Genomic DNA, 19,688 nt, shown 5'->3' with positions numbered 1-19,688 from the left:
TGTTAAAGAACACGAATATGGTCACCAGGAAAAGGTACATCATCTGGATGATCAGCCTGGTGTTCTGCTAGGGCAAGGACACCTTTGCATCCTACGGTTCCACAGGCCTTGGAGTCCCTTCACTCTGGCTTTAAGGGATTGTTTCCATGTAAGGTGCATATTTCAGCTTTAAATTCATTTTTGGACTTTAATTTGGCTGCTCATCCCTGGATACAGATATTAATGGTGACATTGTCCAGAATAAGAACTCACTCATTCACTTTGGCTTCCCATCACAACGTTACACTAATTTTTTTGGGTGATTATGTAGTTCTACAGTTACCAGCTGACTTTACACCTGAGATCTTTCAGCAGTTTCATATGAACTGGCATATTGTTCTGCTAATGTTCTTTCCACAAAATAGGAATTGAAGCTTCACCATTTTGCATGTCTGCTTCCTTGTTTCATTTGCGGATGCCAGAAAAAGGTCTGAGTTTCCAGATGTTCCAATAATGGATTTTCCAGACTATCCAAGTAGCTTAAATGGCAGAGGCCAGAGCACCACGTGTGGGACTCTCAAACCTCTCCACTTGCTCCACGGCTACTTCATGGGGTAGGGTGGCATGTGTATTTCTGTTCCAGATTTGCAAGGCTGCTGCTTGGTCATCTTTGGGTTTGTCAGGCATTAGACTTGACCGGTCTTCTACTGAGGCTTGTTCAGCTGGATTTTTTGCAATCCATGGTACCTTCATTTATCTTCCACCATACATATATGTATATACAATCTATTTCATCATCAGTGCTTCCGGGGATCACGGGGGAGTTACATAAGGAAAGGAAATTCCCAGGTATCATCCATCAACACTATTTTTGGTGCATGCTTTGTTGCTTTACATTACACTGATTTGACAGTTGGGAGGGCCAAGTATCTGTTTGTTCCCACCCTACCTGATGGTGAAGCTACATCTAATCAATCCTACATCATTAGGATACACAAGGAAAGGAAAATTCACATGTAAGAATTTATATATTTTTAACTTTTAATTTTTTAATTTTTTACTTTTATATTTAAGTGTGTGACAGATGGGGTTAACATAGTGTGTTTATATAAATTTGTCTCATTAATAATTTCATCATTATGGCAGAATCCTGGGGTACATGGACCACCAGCCAGGAGTTTAACCTTCTTGGTGGAAGTGGTCTTGAATAACCTTTTCAAAAAACACATTCTATGCTCTTTGAAGCAGCTGGATCTCCCATTGATACATATATTTTACTATGACTGTCAAAAGACTTGAATAAATATCTTGTTATAAAGTTATTTTAATATAGATGCCTTTGTTCACACTGCAAAATTACACAAAATCATGTTTTGCTGCTATCTAGGTTTGTAGTTTAAAACCACTGATTTAGAGTCACTGATATGTATGTAAAGCAAGTTCATCCTTGAAATGACCAACTGCAATTGGTAAAAACTAAATTTGAGTAATTTGTTGTCTTATGGTTAAAATGTCTGTGTATTCTTGTGCTGCAGGTGATTTGCAGATTGTAGGACAAACTTGAACCACCCCCACCCCAATGGGGTTTGGTATAAAATGTTGCATATATAATCTGAATAAAACATGCTGTCCAGTTTACTACACCAAAGGCCTGACTGGATACCTCCATAAGGTTTCAATGATTGTGTGTGTTATCTGTCTACAGTATATGTATGTGTGTGTGTGTGTGTGTGTATATATATATATATATGTCACTAGCAATCTACAATAAAATCTCTGGTTCTCGATCACTCAGCAAGGCACAGTTTGTTTACCTTTTATTTAAATGATGTTGCATTCCAAGTCTTTTCTTTATAGATGGGGAACACAAGGGGACTTTACCACTACACACCCTCGTCCCATTGTAAAAGTAAAGCTGTTCACAGAAAGTACTGGTGTTTTGGCCCTTGAGGATAAAGAGCTTGGTAAGGTAAGTTATGGTATTTTTTATTAGAACCTAATATTCACATTTCACAAAAAAGCCACTTTATATGGCTAGTTGGCTGTTCTATAGAGGCAACAGAGCACTTTGAGTGGTGGGGACAGTTAACACAGGAGCTCAGTCCTTGACTTCTGAGACCTTGAGCAAGTCTGAATGTTTAACCCAGTAACAATATGGTATACCGGTGATGTAGGGGTACATAAAACTGGTCCCTGAGGACCAGACAAATCCCTTTATATCACAGGGTTTTTGTGAACAATAGATCAGGCTCTCAAACAGGTGATGCCACCGTTGGCTTATATAGATCCCTGAGGTCATATGAGACCCCACAGTGGATATCTATTGGACCATTAGTTTCCTGTGAAAATTTTGGGGGGGGGGTTAATTTTGTCCAATGCCCACATTTACTCACTCTCATTTACTTATACTCTGAATGTCTCCCAACCACTACCTTGTCTCATGGCTCCACTTTTCTAGCATCTTCCTCCTCTTGGTCTTGCATTTTCTGTCTTCATCCGTGTCTCCGTGGACATGTCGGGGAGAGGGTGTTCCTGGAAGCTCCACCATTTTACCCTAAGATAACCTCCTGTGAACTTCAGCAAGAATGGCGATACTTCCAGTGACATCCTCTCCCTGGTAATTTATATCTTATTTAATTTGTTAATTAGATCTCCTGTAAGATTTAACTATGTACTCAAACCTTGTATAATGGGTTGGAGATGGTAATCCAACCATTTATCTTTATGGTTCTAATAGTCCACCTTGCGCAAATACCATAGGTCTGCCGTGCGGATGCACAAAATGTTTATGTATGTTTGGGAGAGCATTCAAAACTGGAATATGAGGTGCTTTCTGAAGCAAAATTATATCTATAGTAGGCATGTTACTAAGTTTTAATCGATGATTCTCCAACAAAACTAATTCCAAGTCAGATTCGCATTTCTTAAGATTTGTAAGGTCATTACTCTGGCAAATCTTCACTTTGGGTTCTCCATAATGTTTTTGATAGATCCTTATCTGTAATCTGGATATTCTATTCATACTCCACAAGTTAACCTCCTAAAGCAAAGTCTTCCACTGTTCCACTTTGAGAAGTCTTGGTCAAGCAGTACAAATTAGCATTGCTGAACTCAGTTTTTTCTCTCATCCTGTGAGTGCATAGAGTTTATTCTTTATATATCATATATATGTTTAACTTAAATAAAATTGTATCTAGCCCTACAATGGTCGTATGTCATACTGTAAAATACTGAATATGTTTTGGCCAAGAAATGAAAAGCAACATGGAATGTTTGTGTGTAAACACACACACAAAATTAACATTTTCACAAAGTTTGGATGAGATTGGAAATGGCAGCCTGAAAAGTGTCCAAATCACCCCAAGTGAAAGCATATAGTTGTATGTGGCTTTAGGGTCTCTCCAAAAATAAATAAATCTGTAGTAATGTGGCAGTGTGCTTTTATCAACTGGGATATAATTTCTAAAATTTTATTCTAGCATGGTTTAAGTAATTTAGATGTTGCCAATACAGCATTGCATCTTGATTTTTATATAAAAGTTTGACACATTTGAAGGACTACTATTTTCATAATCACTCATCTTGTGATCTTGATGACATTTTCAGTGTTTCTAATGAATTCAAATTGCAGCTTTTCTCATTACAGCAGAGAGCGCAATCAGGATGAATAGTGTGTTTTTGGTAATATTAGGATTCATGTGATGAGCCTGCAAAAACCATAGGGGAGTAACACAAAATCAGCTACTTTTTGTTTTCTGGTATTGTGTCTTTACTAGAAAAGAAAACCTCAGAGCAGATGGGAAGGTTTTGTCCACAAGAGGCCTTTTAGAATGTATCCAAAATCAGAAATGTTTGTATAAAAATATTTGGAAAGTAGATGCAATCTGTTTTAATTTTACTCACTACAGTTACAATCAGATAAAATATATTTTTTTTTATTAATAGGCAGTTTTTCTAATCTTGTGTATCCATCCTAAACTTGCTAGTATGTATTGATTTTAGATTAAATATATTGGTTTGTTTTTTTCTTTTTCTTAAAAGCCCTCCACTGAGGAATCTCGCATGCTGTATCGCCATAGGTATAAAGCATTAAATTCTGTGCCAGACAACTATAGCCCTCATTTTTTTCCCCTCTGTTTGTATCACATAAATCTACCTCATGTAGAATACTAGTAGTTGCACAGCCCAGTATACATTATTATTATTTGTTTTATATAGCGCCATGAAATTCGGTAACGCTGCACATGCATGTCCCTTGCTTTCTTGTTAAATGTACCCATGCATGATCCAGCTTTACCTGAGAATGCAGCTATACGAGACTGTGTGCAGAGTTTAGGAATTTGAGGTTTTTCAAACAAACTGCATATAATATAACAGCTTCTGTGCACACATGCTGCCATTGAGTTCAGGGAGTGCTTTTTCTTTCACTTATGCAACTTCTAAAAGAGCATACTTTTATTTTCATTTAAGTAAATGTATATTGAAGTACTTACAGTGGGGCAAAAAAGTATTTAGTCAGGCACCAATTGTGCAAGTTCTCCCACTTACAAAGATGAGAGAGGCCTGTAATTTTCACCATAGGTACACTTCAACCATGAGAGATAGAATGGGGGGAAAGAATGCAGGAAATCACATTGTAGGATTTCTAATGAATTCATTGGTAAATTCCTCTGTAAAATAAGTATTTGGTCACCTACAAACAAGCAAGATATCTGGCTCTCACAGACCTATAACATCTTCTTAAAGAGTCTCCTCTGTCCTCCACTCGTTACCTGTATTAATGGCACCTGTTTGAACTTGTTATCAGTATAAAAGACACCTGTCCACAACCTCAAACAGTCACACTCCAAACCCCACTATGGCCAAGACCAAAGAGCTGTCGAAGGACACCAGAAACAAAATTGTAGACCTGCACCAGGCTGGGAAGACTGAATCTGCAATAGGCAAGCAGCTTGGTGTGAAGAAATCAACTGTGGGAGCAAATTTTCGAAAATGGAAGACATACAGGACCACTGATAATCTCCCTTGATCTGAGGCTCCACGCAAGATCTCACCCCGTGGTGTCAAAATGATCACAAGAACGGTGAGCAAAAATCCCAGAACCACACGGGGGGCCTTAGTGAATGACCTGCAGAGAGCTGGGACCAAAGTAACAAAAGCTACCATCAGTAGCACACTACGCCACCAGGGACTCAAATCATGCAGTGCCAGACGTGTCCCCCTGCTGAAGCCAGTACATGTCCGGGCCTGTCTGAAGTTTGCTAGAGAGCATTTGGATGATCCGGAAGAGGATTGGGCGAATGTCATATGGTCAGATGAAACCAAGGTAGAACTTTTTGGTAGAAACTCAACTCGTCGTGTTTGGAGGAGAAAGAATGCTGAGTTGCATCCAAAGAACACCATACCTACGGTGAAGCATGGGGGTGGAAACATCATGCTTTGGGGCGACTGATCCGTGTAAAGGAAAGAATGAATGGGGCCATGTATCGTGAGATTTTGAGTGAAAAATCCATCAGCAAGGGCATTGAAGATGAAACGTGGCTGGGCCTTTCAGCATGACAATGATCCCAAACACACCGCCCGGGCAACGAAGGAGTGGCTTCTAAAGAAGCATTTCAAGGTCCTGGAGTGGCCTAGCCAGTCTACAGATCTCAACCACATAGAAAACCTTTGGAGGGAGTTAAAAGTCCGTGTTGCCCAGCGACGGCCCCAAAACATCACTGCTCTAGAGGAAATCTGCATGGAGGAATGGTCCAAAATAGCAGCAACAGTGTGTGAAAACCTTGTGAAGACTTACAGAAAACGTTTGACCTCTGTCATTGCCAACAAAGGGTATATAACAAAGTATTGATATGAACTTTTGTTATTGACCAAATACTTATTTTCCACCATAATTTGCAAATAAATTCATTAAAAATCAGACAATGGACCTTGTTGTCTCATTCTGTCTCTCATAGTTGAGGTGTACCTATGGTGAAAATTACAGGCCTCAGAATTTGCACAATTGTTGGCTGACTAAATACTTTTTTGCCCCACTGTAAATATGCATTTGTCTGTGGATCTTTCCTGGGCCACTGGAAGTCCTTAATGTTTCTTGGTTTGTGTAGGCCAGTTTTGATATTAAGATACATTTTTACCGTAATATTAAGAGCTCCCTGTGGGGATGAGCAAAAAAACTCCCACTAATTTACATTTTTGTTAAGTCAAAAAGGATGCAAAGTCAGGTGCAGGTAGAGCAAGCACTCTACAGAGGGGGAAAAAGATGTTAAAACATTAGGTGTATTTGATATCAGTGTTAATTATAATTGGTATGATGTGCATATATAAACTGTAAATTCTTACCTGGTTATTACTGGTCTTATAAGACAACTAAATAGAGTTTTAAATGTCACATTAAATAGTAAGCATTGAATATTTTTTTTTTCACGTTTGCTGAATCTGTAGGTATAGTTTGTTTTTTATTAGTTTTTTTTTTATTTAGTTTTTTTATAGCTGTTCTTTCCAACAAAGCTTTATGAATGTTGTAATTTTACATTGAATTGTCAAAGTTCAATTACAAAATTCAAAATTAAGTATTGACATTATGCCTATGTTTCTTTCATCAACGATTTAAATGAATCCAGATACTTGGAACAGCATCTCCCCACCATGTGGCCATATTGGGAACTGCCTGCTGTAAATTATCATGGATAGAATAGGTATTCTTGTCAATGTGAAATACGACCTGCACTGTGTGCACTGTGAACATGAAACGTTTCACCTGGATATTGGTAACTTTTTTCATAAAATGAAACACAACTACGTTGGGGGGAATAGCGTCCATAAGGACAAAACTTATCGGTTTTGTATATAGAAATACAATGCATAACTGTTATCTATCTGCCATCTTTTTCCTTTATTGTAAAAACCTGCGCGGAGTTTGGTCCTTGGTGTTGGTTTGTATTTAGGACATTTTTTATCCGTGTCCCTTGGATTCTTAAATTATTTTACTCTATTAAATGCATTTTCTTTATATTTTAGCACCTATTTAAATAATCATGTTTACATAAGTAAAAAAAAAAAATATCTAAAATTAAGTGTCATTAAAAGGCCATGTTAGGGTAACATCCATTGCCGTTTTAGTAATGGATGAGCTATTTTTTTTCCTCTGACAGTTCATTTTAAATCAATTATTACAAGTCTGGAACATTGTTTTCACAGCTATCCTGCATCACTGACATCAGGATTTAACTATATCCACATACATATGTAAAATGTAGGAACACCTAGATTTTATAACCTTTGACTGTAGGGAGGGAACAGAGCCAAAGTATGGCAGCTGTATATTGAGAAACTAAGTGTAGTTTAATATGGTGTTGCCATTGCCAATTGGAAGGTCGGAATACGTAAAATGTATACCCTTTGGAAGGTTGTGAGGTTAGTCGTACCACTAAATTTCTACGTTGATGCAAAATATATCCGTAATCCAGTCCACAATTGCAATAGTCCATCAGTGTGAACCTGTCTTACAACTTTGTACAGTCTAAAGCTATTTTTGTAGTCAACTTGTTTTTATGCTGTATACTTATGAATGTTTCTATTTTAATCTTGTTTAGGTGACTATGACGCCAACACCAAACAGTACCAAGTTACCAGAATTGCATAAAATGGTAGTTCCTAAGAACAGCCAGGACACTGATCTGAAGATTAAGTTGGCTGTAAGGATGGATAAACCACCACACATGAAACATAGTGGGTAAGACTAAACTCAACAACTAGCGGAATATCACCAGGCTTTAAATACCCTTGGTCACTATAAGAGCGCCCTCCCTTGAGGAGTTTGTTTCCAATCACTTACTCACACATGACTTGTAATCCTCTCTGAAAATCTGCTTTTGAAAAGCGCACATTAGGCTACTTCATTAGAGTAATATTTGGCAATGTTTTGTAGTCATTTCAGTAAATAAGATGTCACTTAATGTGCGAAATGCATTGAACTATCAGGACTTTTCTTTTGTGAGACTTATTCTTTTTGCTTTTGTTTTATCGTTATTATTTTGTTTACATGTTTTACTTTGGCATATAGCACTTTCTTTGGGAAGCACCTTGGATTACAGCACTTTATCGAAGCACTTTATCAGGACTTCTGGATCAAGACCATTCTTAAAGTATTATCTGGATATTCTGCTTGTTTTGCATATTCCTTATGTGCAACACATGCTTTGACTTTAATTTCCCTTTCTGGCTGTGAGAGTACTGTGCCAATGTGTCCTGACTTTTGATTTTAGACTTAGTGGAAGTAAAGGACTGATTCTATGAGAATAGCCTGTTTTCACTAATCCACTTGTGAGTCCATAAAGTACACATATTGTGTTCTCTGTTGCGACAAAACTTTCTACACTATTGTACTCTGCAACTCAGACATTTGGATAATGTTTTTTCTTGGGTTGCTGCTATATTTAGTTTGGATGTATTTTTATTCTGTTTTATCACTTGGTGGTCACTTGCGTGAATTGATAAGATTATTTCTATTTTTTTACTACATATTATCCATCAGATACAGCGATCTCAAGTTTTATGTATTACTGTTGTGTTTTCTGTGTGTGGTATTTAACATGGAGAGCAGGAGCCAGCACTACTTGATAGTAGTTATAGAGAGCAGTTCTTTATTCAGATCAGATGCAAAACATAACCCTCAAACTGTCAACTGAACTCAAACTTAAAATGGCCACTGACCATAGAGTTCCCCACAAACAGTGCAGAGTGTCCTTTCTGAAAGCAACAGTATACCACATCTCCCAAACTATTTTCAAACCCCCCCTTTTAAACATACATTGCTGAACAGTAAAGAAACTGTAAAAATGAAGCTAAATATACTTTATCCTATAACATAATCTTTCAGTCTCTCGGGAGGGCGTATTACTCTTCCAGATCGGGATGTTTTGCAAGCAGCTTCTATAGACTCTAGAGGGACTTGGTCTCCATCTGAACCTGGCACTTCACTCTCCAAGTCTGTATCGTGTGTGATTGTTGACTCTGCTCTACTTTTAGTTACAAGTACCTGTGGCTCTGAGTGGTCTTGATCATATGTGTTATCCATCCTGAGATGACGCCAGTTTCACCTGTACTTTCTGCCATCCGGTGTTTCAATTACATAAGATCTTGTCTCAGGACCAACAAATAATATCTTTGCAGGCTGCCAACCAACGGATGTCTCCATACGCACTGCATCCCCTTTTTGGAAGGCTGGTAGTAGCTTGGCGCCATGATCATAATAAACTTTCTGCCTGCGCTGAATGTCTCTCAATCCCCGGTGTGCATTCTTTGGAATCTGGGGCTTTAATGCAGCAGCCACAACAGGTAACTTGGTTCGAAAAGTCCGACCCATTAAGAGCTGTGCGGGGGAATAGGCCATTCCAGTGATTGGAGTGTTGCGTAGTTCTAAAAGCCCAATATGAGGATCCACCCCTGATTCCCATGTCTTTTGGAGCATGAGTTTAATAGTTTTTACTGTCCTTTCTGCTAGTCCATTAGATTGTGGGTACCCAGGACTAGAGTGAATAAACTTTATCCCCCATGCTGCAGCAAATGCCTTCATCTTGGCACTGGCAAAGGGTACATGATCACTGATTACTTCTGTTGGGATGCCATGTCTAGCAAAGGTGGCTTTCAGTTTGCCAATAACGGTTGTTGATGACTTATCAGACATCTTAAACACTTCAGGGTATTTGGAAAAATAGTCCACTATCACAAGGAAAGAGCACCCTTTCCAATCAAAAATGTCCATTGCCAGTTTTTGCCAAGGAAGGTGAGGAATTTTGTGCGAGAGTAATGGCTCTTTTTGGTTCGCAGGTAGATAACCAGCACAAATCTTGCAGGTCTCTACCATCTGATGAATGTCCTTGGACATGCTGGGCCAGAATAGGATCATCCGAGCCCGCATTTTGGTTTTCTGTATACCTTGATGGCACTCGTGCAGACTCTCCAGGATTGTTCTGCGAGCATTCTGAGGAACCACAATCTTTTCACCCAGCAAAAGGAGATCATCCTCCTTGCACAGCAAGTGCTTAAATTGCCAAAATGGCTGCAGACTTGTTGCTTTTTTCTTTGTGGCCAACCATGATATAGAAGATGTTTAATTTCCGATAAGCATTTATCTTCTGCTGTGGCCTTCTGTAAATAAGATAACATCTCAGTCCCAATAGTTTCTGGTGCTGAAAGTGTATAAATTACCTTTTCTTCAGATAACATATCCGTTTCTGAATCTGGGGGATCCACAGTGGCCCTGGAAAGGATGTCAGCAATAAGCATGTCACGCCCAGCAGTGTAAGAAATCACCAGGTCATATCTTTGCAGTTGTAAGAGCACTCTTTGGAGTCTTGCTGGCGCTTTGCTTAGTGGTTTAGTAAGTATAGCTTCAAGAGGCTTATGGTCAGACTGTACCGTAATGGTTTTGCCAAATATGAACTGATGGAACTTTTTAGTAGCGTAAACAATTGCCAAGAGTTCCTTCTCTATCTGGGCATAATTCTGCTCTGCGGTAGTCATCGCTCTAGATGCATATGTTATGGGGCAGTTATCTTGAAGTAAGCAAGCCCCCAGGCCGGATTTAGATGCATCTGACTGAATCACCACTGCTTTTGTTGGGTTAAAAAATTTCAATATTGGAGCCTCAATCAGTGCCTGTTTTAAGCACTGTGCTGCTTTAGCATGCTCTGGGCCCCACTGCCAAACAATGTCTTTACAGAGTAACTTCCTCAATGGTGCTGTAATCTCTGCCTCCCCCGGTATATATTGTGCAAGATACCGGACCATGCCCAAAAATCTTTGCAGACCTTTTTTGTCCTCAGGGTCAGGCATTTTGCTAATTGCTTGGACTTTCTCAGCATCAGGCTGAACTCCTGCAGGTGTGATGACATGTCCCATATATTGGACTTCTGATACTTTGAATTGGATTTTGTCCGGATTAAACTTGATGTTCTCGTTTAATGCTCGGTTCATCACCTGGCTCAGGATCCGATCATGTTCCTCAAGTGATGATGCAGCAACGATCATGTCATCAGCTATGATATGCACACCCGGGATATCCCCAAAAATCTCCATATTCTTCTGCTGAAATACTTCACTGGCTGACTTTATCCCAAATGGCATCCTGCAAAATCTGAAGCGCCCCCATGGGGAATTGAAAGTACACAGTTCTGATGACTCTGTGTCTAATTTGACTTGCCAGTAACCATCCTTTTCATCAAGGATGGTGAATATGGTTTTGCCAGCAAGCTGGCTCTGTACATCCTCAGCAGTAGGGATATTGAAGTGGTGGCGCTTTATAGCTTTGTTAAGGTCACGGGAGTCCAAACATACCCTCAGAGTGCCATTCTTCTTTTCTGTGACAACAAGGCTGTTGACCCAGTCGGTGGGCGTGTGTACCTTAGCAATGATCTGATCCTTTTCTAACTGCATGAGGGTCTCTTTAAGCCTTCCCAGTATTGCAAATGGGATTTTCCTGCAGCCATGAACGACTGGAGCCACATTTGGGTCTAAGTAGATGTGGTAAGTTCCTTTAAATTGCCCATTTCCCCGAAATGCATCAGGGTAACATTTTACCAGATCATCTTTTGTGCGGATGGTTTGTGTAGAGACTGTGTGGACCTTGCGAAGCAAATCCAGTTCCTGACATGCAGCTTTTCCCAACAATGGAAGTGTGGAGCATTGTGTGATAAAGAATTCTAGCTCTGCTGTGTGTGTGGGAGTGGCTGCAGTTAGATACACAATGCCTTTTGGGTGGATCCGGGATCCCCCATAGGCTACTAAAGTAGTGTTTGTCTTTTTGATGGGTAGCTGTCCAGGAATCCTTTTGAAGAGAGTGAGAGGTAACGCATTTGCCTCAGCACCAGTATCTAACTTGAAGTTAATGGGTGCACCATTGATTTGCACCTCAGAGAACCATGCTGAGTGGTTTAGTTTGTCTCCTTTTCCTTGGTTAAAAGTCTTATCTCTCAGTATTGCCCCAATAAATAAAGTCTCAACTGTTTTTACTATCTCACCCTTCTGGCTCCTGGATTTACAGCATTTTGCAAAGTGATTATTTTTGTTACATGTATAACAAACACACCCAAATGCTGGGCATCTTTGAGGTGGGTGAACCCTGCCATACTTAGGGCACACATTCTGTTGTTGCTCAGCCCTTGTAGCACAGTGAGGTTTGTACGTGCTGCCTCTAGTAGCCTCTGCTGGCTTAGAGAGAGTAGATTTGTACTCCAATGAGTGAATAGGCTGGTAAGCGCTTGCTGACATGTTTGCAGCCATAACTTGAACCTGGGCTTTTGTGGCTTCAGCAGCCTGACACATCTCTACTGCCTTCTGAAGTGTGAGGTCAGTCTCTCTGAGCAGACGTTCTTTAAGTCTGGCATCAGTAACACTAAAAACCAATTTGTCTCTTAACATGTCATCAGTCTCTTGCCTTCACTCTTAGTTCTGTCATATATCTTTCAATACCTTGCCCCTCCAGATGTGGATGTGTCCAAAATTGGTGTCGCTCAAACACAACATTTTTCTTTGGATTACAGTGGTCCCTGAACAACAAGAATTTAAGGTTCTTTCAACAGGCAAGGCTGATTCCAGTGTGTTGTAAACCTCTTGTCCTTCCCCACCGTCCTTTCTTAAAGCAACATTATACCACAATTACAAAAGGCCTAAAACGCAATTTTGCAGATTTTCAGACTATAATATAAAATTACTCATGACAGAGAGTCCCTTGATATAGACAAGTAGCCTGATACAATGTGTGCCTGCTGTCACTAAGACACTTGGTGACAGCAGCTTACATTCTGTATTACCTGTCATGATGGGGCTAAAAACTAGCCCTTTATATTACAAAAAAATATCTACAGCTCAACTGCAGATAATCACTATATAAGGGGTTAATTCATACTATGAAAGTGAAAAAATACATATTTTTTGACATTGTCAACCCTTGTGGAGGGGAAAAAAATCACATCACACAATAGTATACATCAGACGTTTGACTGCTAGCTCAGCTATATGTTTGTGCAAAGTGCCACTCTGTGTTCATTATAAGCCACGAGGTTGTGAATAAATAGAAGCTATGTTTATTAATTTGCAGGTAGAAGGGGGTTAATCAGAGGATCAAGGGAGTTTGATGGCACTGCATATATTTTATATGCACTCATTAAGCAGTGGCCTATTAAGAACAGCTCAGCTGATGCATTTCAAAGTATGATGGGTATTTGGTTGTTGGGACCGGATCAGACTGAAGGGTGGGAGGCACGGGCATACCTTACAGCTGAAGTAAGTAACTCTTTAAGTTAAAACAATAGTATGTGCTGTATTCAGACCACCTAATCAAAAAGCCAATTTATCCATTTCAGATGAAATGGTAAGACAGCAGTGATTGAAAGACTTTTCGACAGTCCATAACCTTCATTGGTTATGTGGCTGATAACCGATTTACAATGGGATAGTTGCCTGATTGGCAATGGATGCCCCCAATCAGAGGCAGCAATGAAAAGCTAGGACGTATGCGTCCAGTCAGTGATTGAGGTGATAGTTGCTGACAGTTGTCTTCACTAATAGTGTGTGTATGTATGTGTCTGTATATGCACTCACTGGCCACTTTATTAGCTTCACCTGTCCAATTGCTTGTTAACACAAATAGCTAATCGGCAAATTACATGGCAGCAACTCAATGCATTTAGGCATGTAGACGTGGTTAAGACAACTTGCTGAAGTTCAAACCGAGCATCAGAATAGGGAATTAAGGGGATTTAATTGACTTTGGACATGGCATGGTTGTTGGTGCAAAATGGGCTGGTCTGAGTATTTCAGAAACTGCTGATCTACTAGGATTTTCATGCACAGCCATCTTTAGGGTTTACAGACAATGGTCTGAAAAAGAGAATATCCAGTGATCAGCAGTTGTGAGGATGAAAATGCCTTGTTGATGTCAGAGAGGAATGAGCAGACTGGTTTGAGATGACAGGCAACAGTAACTCTGATAACCACTCGTTACAACCAAGGTATGCAGACAACCATCTCTGAACGCACAACACGTCAAACCTTGAAGCAGATGGGTTACAGCAGCAGCAGACCACACTGGGTGCCGCTCTCATCAGCTAAGAACAGGAAACTGAGGCTACAGTTTGCACAGGCACACCAAAATTGGACAATGGAAAACCGGAAGAACGTTGCCTGGTCTGATGAGTCTCGATTCCAGCTGCGACATTCAGATGGCAGGGTCAGACTTTGGCATAAACAACATGAAAGCATGGATCCATCTTGCCTTGTAGCTGGTGGTGGTGTAATGGTGTGGGGGACATTTTCGTTAAGCATTGTTTAACCTCTTTGTGATAATGGATGTTTTAACATTTCTGCAGTGCTCGTGTTTAGTTTTAATTTTCATGTTTTCCATTTACTGAACACACACAAGTTATATATCTTTTTCAGGACAAGAAGGGCTTTACATATATATATATTTCAAAAGACACTTTCAAAAGACGGTCAGCACTCCAGGTCTTTAAATTTACAATTTCTCTTTATTCAAACAAAGTCGACGTTTCAGTCATTACTGACTTTCCTCAGGACAATATATGTATATGTGTATATATATATATATGTATGTATGTATAAAAGGACTTACTGAATTTACTTGAAAAATATTTCACTCATCTATAAAATCTAATGAAAAAAACTGCTAAATAGTAGACTTGGGCACCAGGGGGCTCTTCGTGTTCGTCTTCGTGAAAAAAAAAATCTTCGTATTCCGTGAATATTCGCCTGTTCCTGTCCTCTCTTCGGGCGAATATTCGTGGACATTCTTCGTGTTCCTTTTTTCTTAGTTTTTTTTCCGGTTAAGGGGTTAATACGGGGTTAACGCGTACCGCAGCAGCTCTGGCGCCAGGAGTTTAAATGTCCGTATGAGCAACTCTATTGGTCGTCAGGAGGGGGCTCGTCTGCCAATGGTTGATGGCAGACGAGCCCCCTGCTGGCGACCAATAGGGTCGCTCGTACAGACTGTTAAACTCTTGGTGCCGTAACTTGTCCGGCAGATACTTGTTGCACCTTAAGGGGTTAAGGGGCCGTGCGAGTGAGCCTATTGGTAGCTTTCACGGCCCTTTAACCTATGGATTCCCGCTCCCGTTATCTAACGCAGCATCGAAGGGGTTAACGGGAGCGGAAATCCATAGGTTCGCTGTCAGGGGTTACAAAGGCCGTGCGAGTGAGCCTATTGGTCACCTGCAGGGTCTTCCTCTGGCATCGACCAATTGGTTTCTGGAGCAGTCGCAGTGCATCCTGGGGTGGGTGTTAGGTGTCGCTGAATGCCTCGCTAATGCAACATGTCACAAAGCTCACATCATCTTGAACATGACAATGGGTTCTCCATACTCCAATGGCCTCCACAGTCACCAGATCTCAATCCAATAGAGCAACTTTGGGATGTGGTGGAACGGGAGATTCGCATCATGGATCTGCAGCAACTGCGTAATGGCATCATGTCTATATAGACCAAAATCTCTGAGGAATGTTTCCAGCACCTTGTAGAAAATATGTCACGAAGAATGAAGGGAGTTCTGAAGGCAAAAGGCAGCAACTTTGTTTAAAATAAGTAAAACAAAAAAATGGGGATTTGTGTGTAGCAGGCAATATATACTGCTTGTTATAACAGCTCATAGTAGGAAAATAGCATGCTGCCTATTATTGTGAAAGTATCTTGATGGCACACAACAAAATGTCTCAACAATGTCTCAAATGATGTAACCGCTGGGGAATAAACACTCCTCTCAATGTCCTGTAACTGCTACCCAACGTTTTACGGAGTAAAAACTGTAGGATGAATCTGTAGGATGACCTAATTTCCACCTTTATTCAAAATCTTGGCAAATTGATTATAAGTTGCCCTTATACCAAGGCCTATACTTTGGGAGTATACTTTGCTACATAAAACATTTTCATGAGCATTGTTTATACCAATGTTTTCCCAAGGGTTGTGTATCTGGTGGTGTCACCATAGAGCTGCTTGCTTTTATATGTACTTGGTACATTAGCATCCTTCCTTGGGTGTGGAGAGCAGGTATAAAGTGGAGAGGACATGACCAGAAAAAGGGAGGTTAAGTGGCAGAGATGACTCGAGAAGGTTAGAACTTGGACATGACTGTAGGGTGTCCAAAAAGCGTCCTGTTCACCTTGTAGCTGAGAAAGAAGTTGATTTCTTGTGATATGATCACATTCAGCATAGCTTATCTTAAGTTTGAGAGGTTAGGTCATCAGATCGTCGGGGATCTGTATAATGTTTTTCTATCTTTGATTTGTTTGCTTTTGTTTCAGAAACTGTAAGCCACTTTCTAAATATGTTATATGCATTAGCAACCATCATTGTATGATTATTTGATTAGGTTTCTGTGATGAGGTGACCAGGCCTTGCAGAATCGGGAAAACCACATGGCAGAAGAAAATATTGTGTAAATTGTTTATTTTAGTTATGCTTTAATAAAAAAAAAAAAATTCCCAATACATGATGTGCTAATTAAATAACTGGGTGAATATGTATTTTTTTCGGCTAGAACCAGTCAAATGTTTACAGTGAGGGTAAATATGCATATAAATTGATATGCGATTACAACCACTCAAGTGTAAACTGTGAAAAACGATACACATAATCACCCTTTCTGTTTGAACATTAATGGACATAGTAGCTTTAAATATCAAATTTCTAGGGATGCTTTTGGCAAATTGTTTATCTCACTACTGTATCCTTAGAGAACAAATTAACTATGTGCCTGCTTTTAATCATTCCATCAGTAATTGCTGTTGGGGGAGCAAGGGAAATCATGGGGTCTTAAAAGGATGCTGGTGCTATTTTAATTGCCACGGCTACTACCACTAATTGGGATTTCGCTCTAAATTTGAAATAATTGCTTCAAAATGTCAAGATTTTCAAAAATATTTATTCCGCTCTACGATATTAACATATAGGTATAATGCATGTGTATGTGTGAGATATATATATATATATATTATATAATCTCCACGAAAACAAGTACACACAGGTTGTTTCTCTTGAAATATTTTATATTCCATTCAAATATTTCATAGACGTTTTGGGTCACCTTCACATGAATACAGGAAGCTCTCAGGTTTTCTTATGCATTATGCGGGGCTGGGAGAAGCTCACTGTGGTAGCTGTGTGTAAGGCATTCTTTGGTGACCAAAACATGTTCAATTCATTTAGGCTTATTTCTGACTGGAACGGCTAAAATAATGTGTCGGTTATTATTCCTTCGCTAAATAAATTTAAAAAATCAGAGCCTGTGGAGGTTAGTTTTGTACAGAAAAAACAATCTCCACGACTGAACTTCTAGTAATTTCCCTGTCGTCTTGGCGCTACGCTGCGCCCTCCTTCACCACTCACCAAATCCTGCCAAAACAATATTTTGTATCTTTAGCACAATTATGGAAATTAACCCTTTTTCCAAATGTGCCTACTTTGCACTTTATTGTGTAATGTGACATTCGTGGTTATTTTAATCACAGCTTAGATACAACTAATCATTGTATGCGATGCTTACAGCAACTCCCTGTTATGTATCCCTGCATAAGTAATGTTCTTTTTAACACTGTTTTTTAATAGACGATCAAGAAAAGCAATTTGACCGCTTCCATGCCTTGCTTGGGAATACCAAGAAAAAAAACCCATGCTTAACAATAAACAATAAAGCCCTACATTTTTCATGTGAATTTTTAATTTAATTAAAGGAACCAAATGCTTATTATATAGTTACAGAATACATGAAATCATGAGGCGGCTTTACCCCATTGTGCAATAATTTTATTTGGCCACACGATGGTGCTGCCTTTCTGCTTTTCAATGCAATTACTTTTAAAACATGCATACATTTTTGTATTTTTGCCACAGTTGTCTCTATAAAAAAAAAAATATATATATATATATATATAAATAATCATTTTTTTAAAAAAAAAGTCGGTTCATAGGGCATTTTTTATTTTTGCACTAATCTGCCTGACTGAGTAGCAAGCAGGCGTCTAATTACTGCCACTTGTTATCTCTGGAATGCTGGTGTATAGATTGCTCAAAATTGCTTGTTAAATTGTGTATAATTGTCCTTAGAGTTTATTCGTTTTTGTTTGTTTTGTCATTTGAGATCAGTTGGGTCACGCTCATACAAAGTGAATTACGTATTTTGTACATCTAATTGAACTACAAAATATATATATATATTTTTTTTATAAAGGCTTATGTACTTCAGTGAAATGTCATGATAAATAGTGACCTATCTGATTTACTCTTGCTCACAAAAAAACTAGACTATGATGTGTGAATGAGGTTTTATTGCCATCAAAGTATTAAGCCAGCTAAGTTTTTTTTTTTGTTCTTTCCAAAGTAAATGTTTACCGCATATCCAAATAATATTCCATGTCTAGGTATCGGAGCATGGCAAAAACAGAAACAATTATTTAAAAATGCTTGTCTACTTAACTGTGAGTACATTGGGTGGGGCTGGGGGTTTGACACAATTGCCTGTAGATGTTATATGTTGGCAAATATATTTTTAGAGATTGTATTCGCTCGGAAATATGTTCCTGTCTGTGGCCCTTAGAGTATTAACACTTGCTTTGGGAATACTGCTTATGCTAAGATGCCAGTCATTTGAAAATGTGTAATGCATTCTAGGGCAAGCAGGTGTCAAGAGGGTTTGTGTTAGGACTACAGCAAGGTCATTTCATTTAGCTGTTGGCCGACATCCTAGTAACTGTTCTTCGTTGTACAATATCACAAAACCAGGTGGAGTGTACAAGCCCTGAATGCAATTAGAGTGCACACAAATACTGTATGCAATTTTGGAACATGTAGCATTATACCTTTGCTATAAACTTTTTCTATTTTCACTGTATTGGATCTAGTAACATATGTATGTTAGAATAATTAGTTGAAGTCTACAATATATATATATATATATATATATATATATATATATATATATATATATATATGTCACTGTTGTAATGATTAAAATTATAGATGGGTAGATTATATTTTTTGTGTGTATATTTTATCGCCGTAATCTCTGTAGTTCCTGTCTGCACTTCTGTAGTACTTTAAACGGTTAATGCAATTTAACCTGCACCATACTATCATGCTATGAGACTTCAGTTTAGCAGCATGCCGCCAGGTGTCAATAGGGTGGTAGCCTGAGGCAATTTGCCAGAGGCTAACCACTCCAAGTGGCTTATTATAGCACAACCACTAACGTGTGCAGAGTTGAAAATGAATGCTGCCCTTGCAACCTTCACCTTCATTACAAGACTCTTGAGTTAACAATTTCAGTTTTTCTGCTTTATATATTTTTTTTATTAATAAATATATATATATATATATATATATATATATATATATATATTTATTTATTTATTTATTTATTCAGATCCCAAAGGTATGCTACTTTGTGTCCAGTGCTATAAGATTTTGTGCTTGGCATTTTTTTTTCTCCAAGTTGGAGTCAGTGCTTCAAACTTTTAGAAAGTCACAACTAGAGCTCATTGTGTGAGCACCATTCTGTGTAAAACTCCTGAAGTGCTCTTCTATTGATAGGTTACTTTATATGGCAGTATTTTTTCTTATAATGTGTTCAGTTCTGAATTTTGAAGCTTTACTGTGTATCCAGCAACATTTTAAAGAAAACCTCATAACATTTTCC

The 19,688-nt window shown here is 38.9% G+C and overlaps 1 protein-coding gene across 1 annotated transcript in view; it reads left to right on the top strand.

Moving 5' to 3' along the window:
- The window catches only part of LOC149302818 (calcium-dependent secretion activator 2-like), a 112,173-nt gene that overhangs the window by 22,929 nt on the left and 69,556 nt on the right, over nucleotides 1-19,688 (top strand). The window contains exons 7-8 of the mRNA XM_089482176.1: nucleotides 1,837-1,948; nucleotides 7,575-7,714. Coding sequence (XP_089338302.1) covers nucleotides 1,837-1,948; nucleotides 7,575-7,714 — 252 coding nt within the window. The remainder of the gene's footprint in view (nucleotides 1-1,836; nucleotides 1,949-7,574; nucleotides 7,715-19,688) is intronic.

Source organism: Sceloporus occidentalis, unplaced genomic scaffold, assembly GCF_023333645.1.
Source record: "Sceloporus occidentalis isolate IW3139 unplaced genomic scaffold, rSceOcc1.0.p SCAF_17, whole genome shotgun sequence".
In the NCBI taxonomy this organism is placed as follows: domain Eukaryota; kingdom Metazoa; phylum Chordata; class Lepidosauria; order Squamata; family Phrynosomatidae; genus Sceloporus; species Sceloporus occidentalis.
The sequence above is the reverse complement of the archived record's forward strand: the minus strand, read 5'-3'. Positions and strand labels throughout refer to the sequence as shown.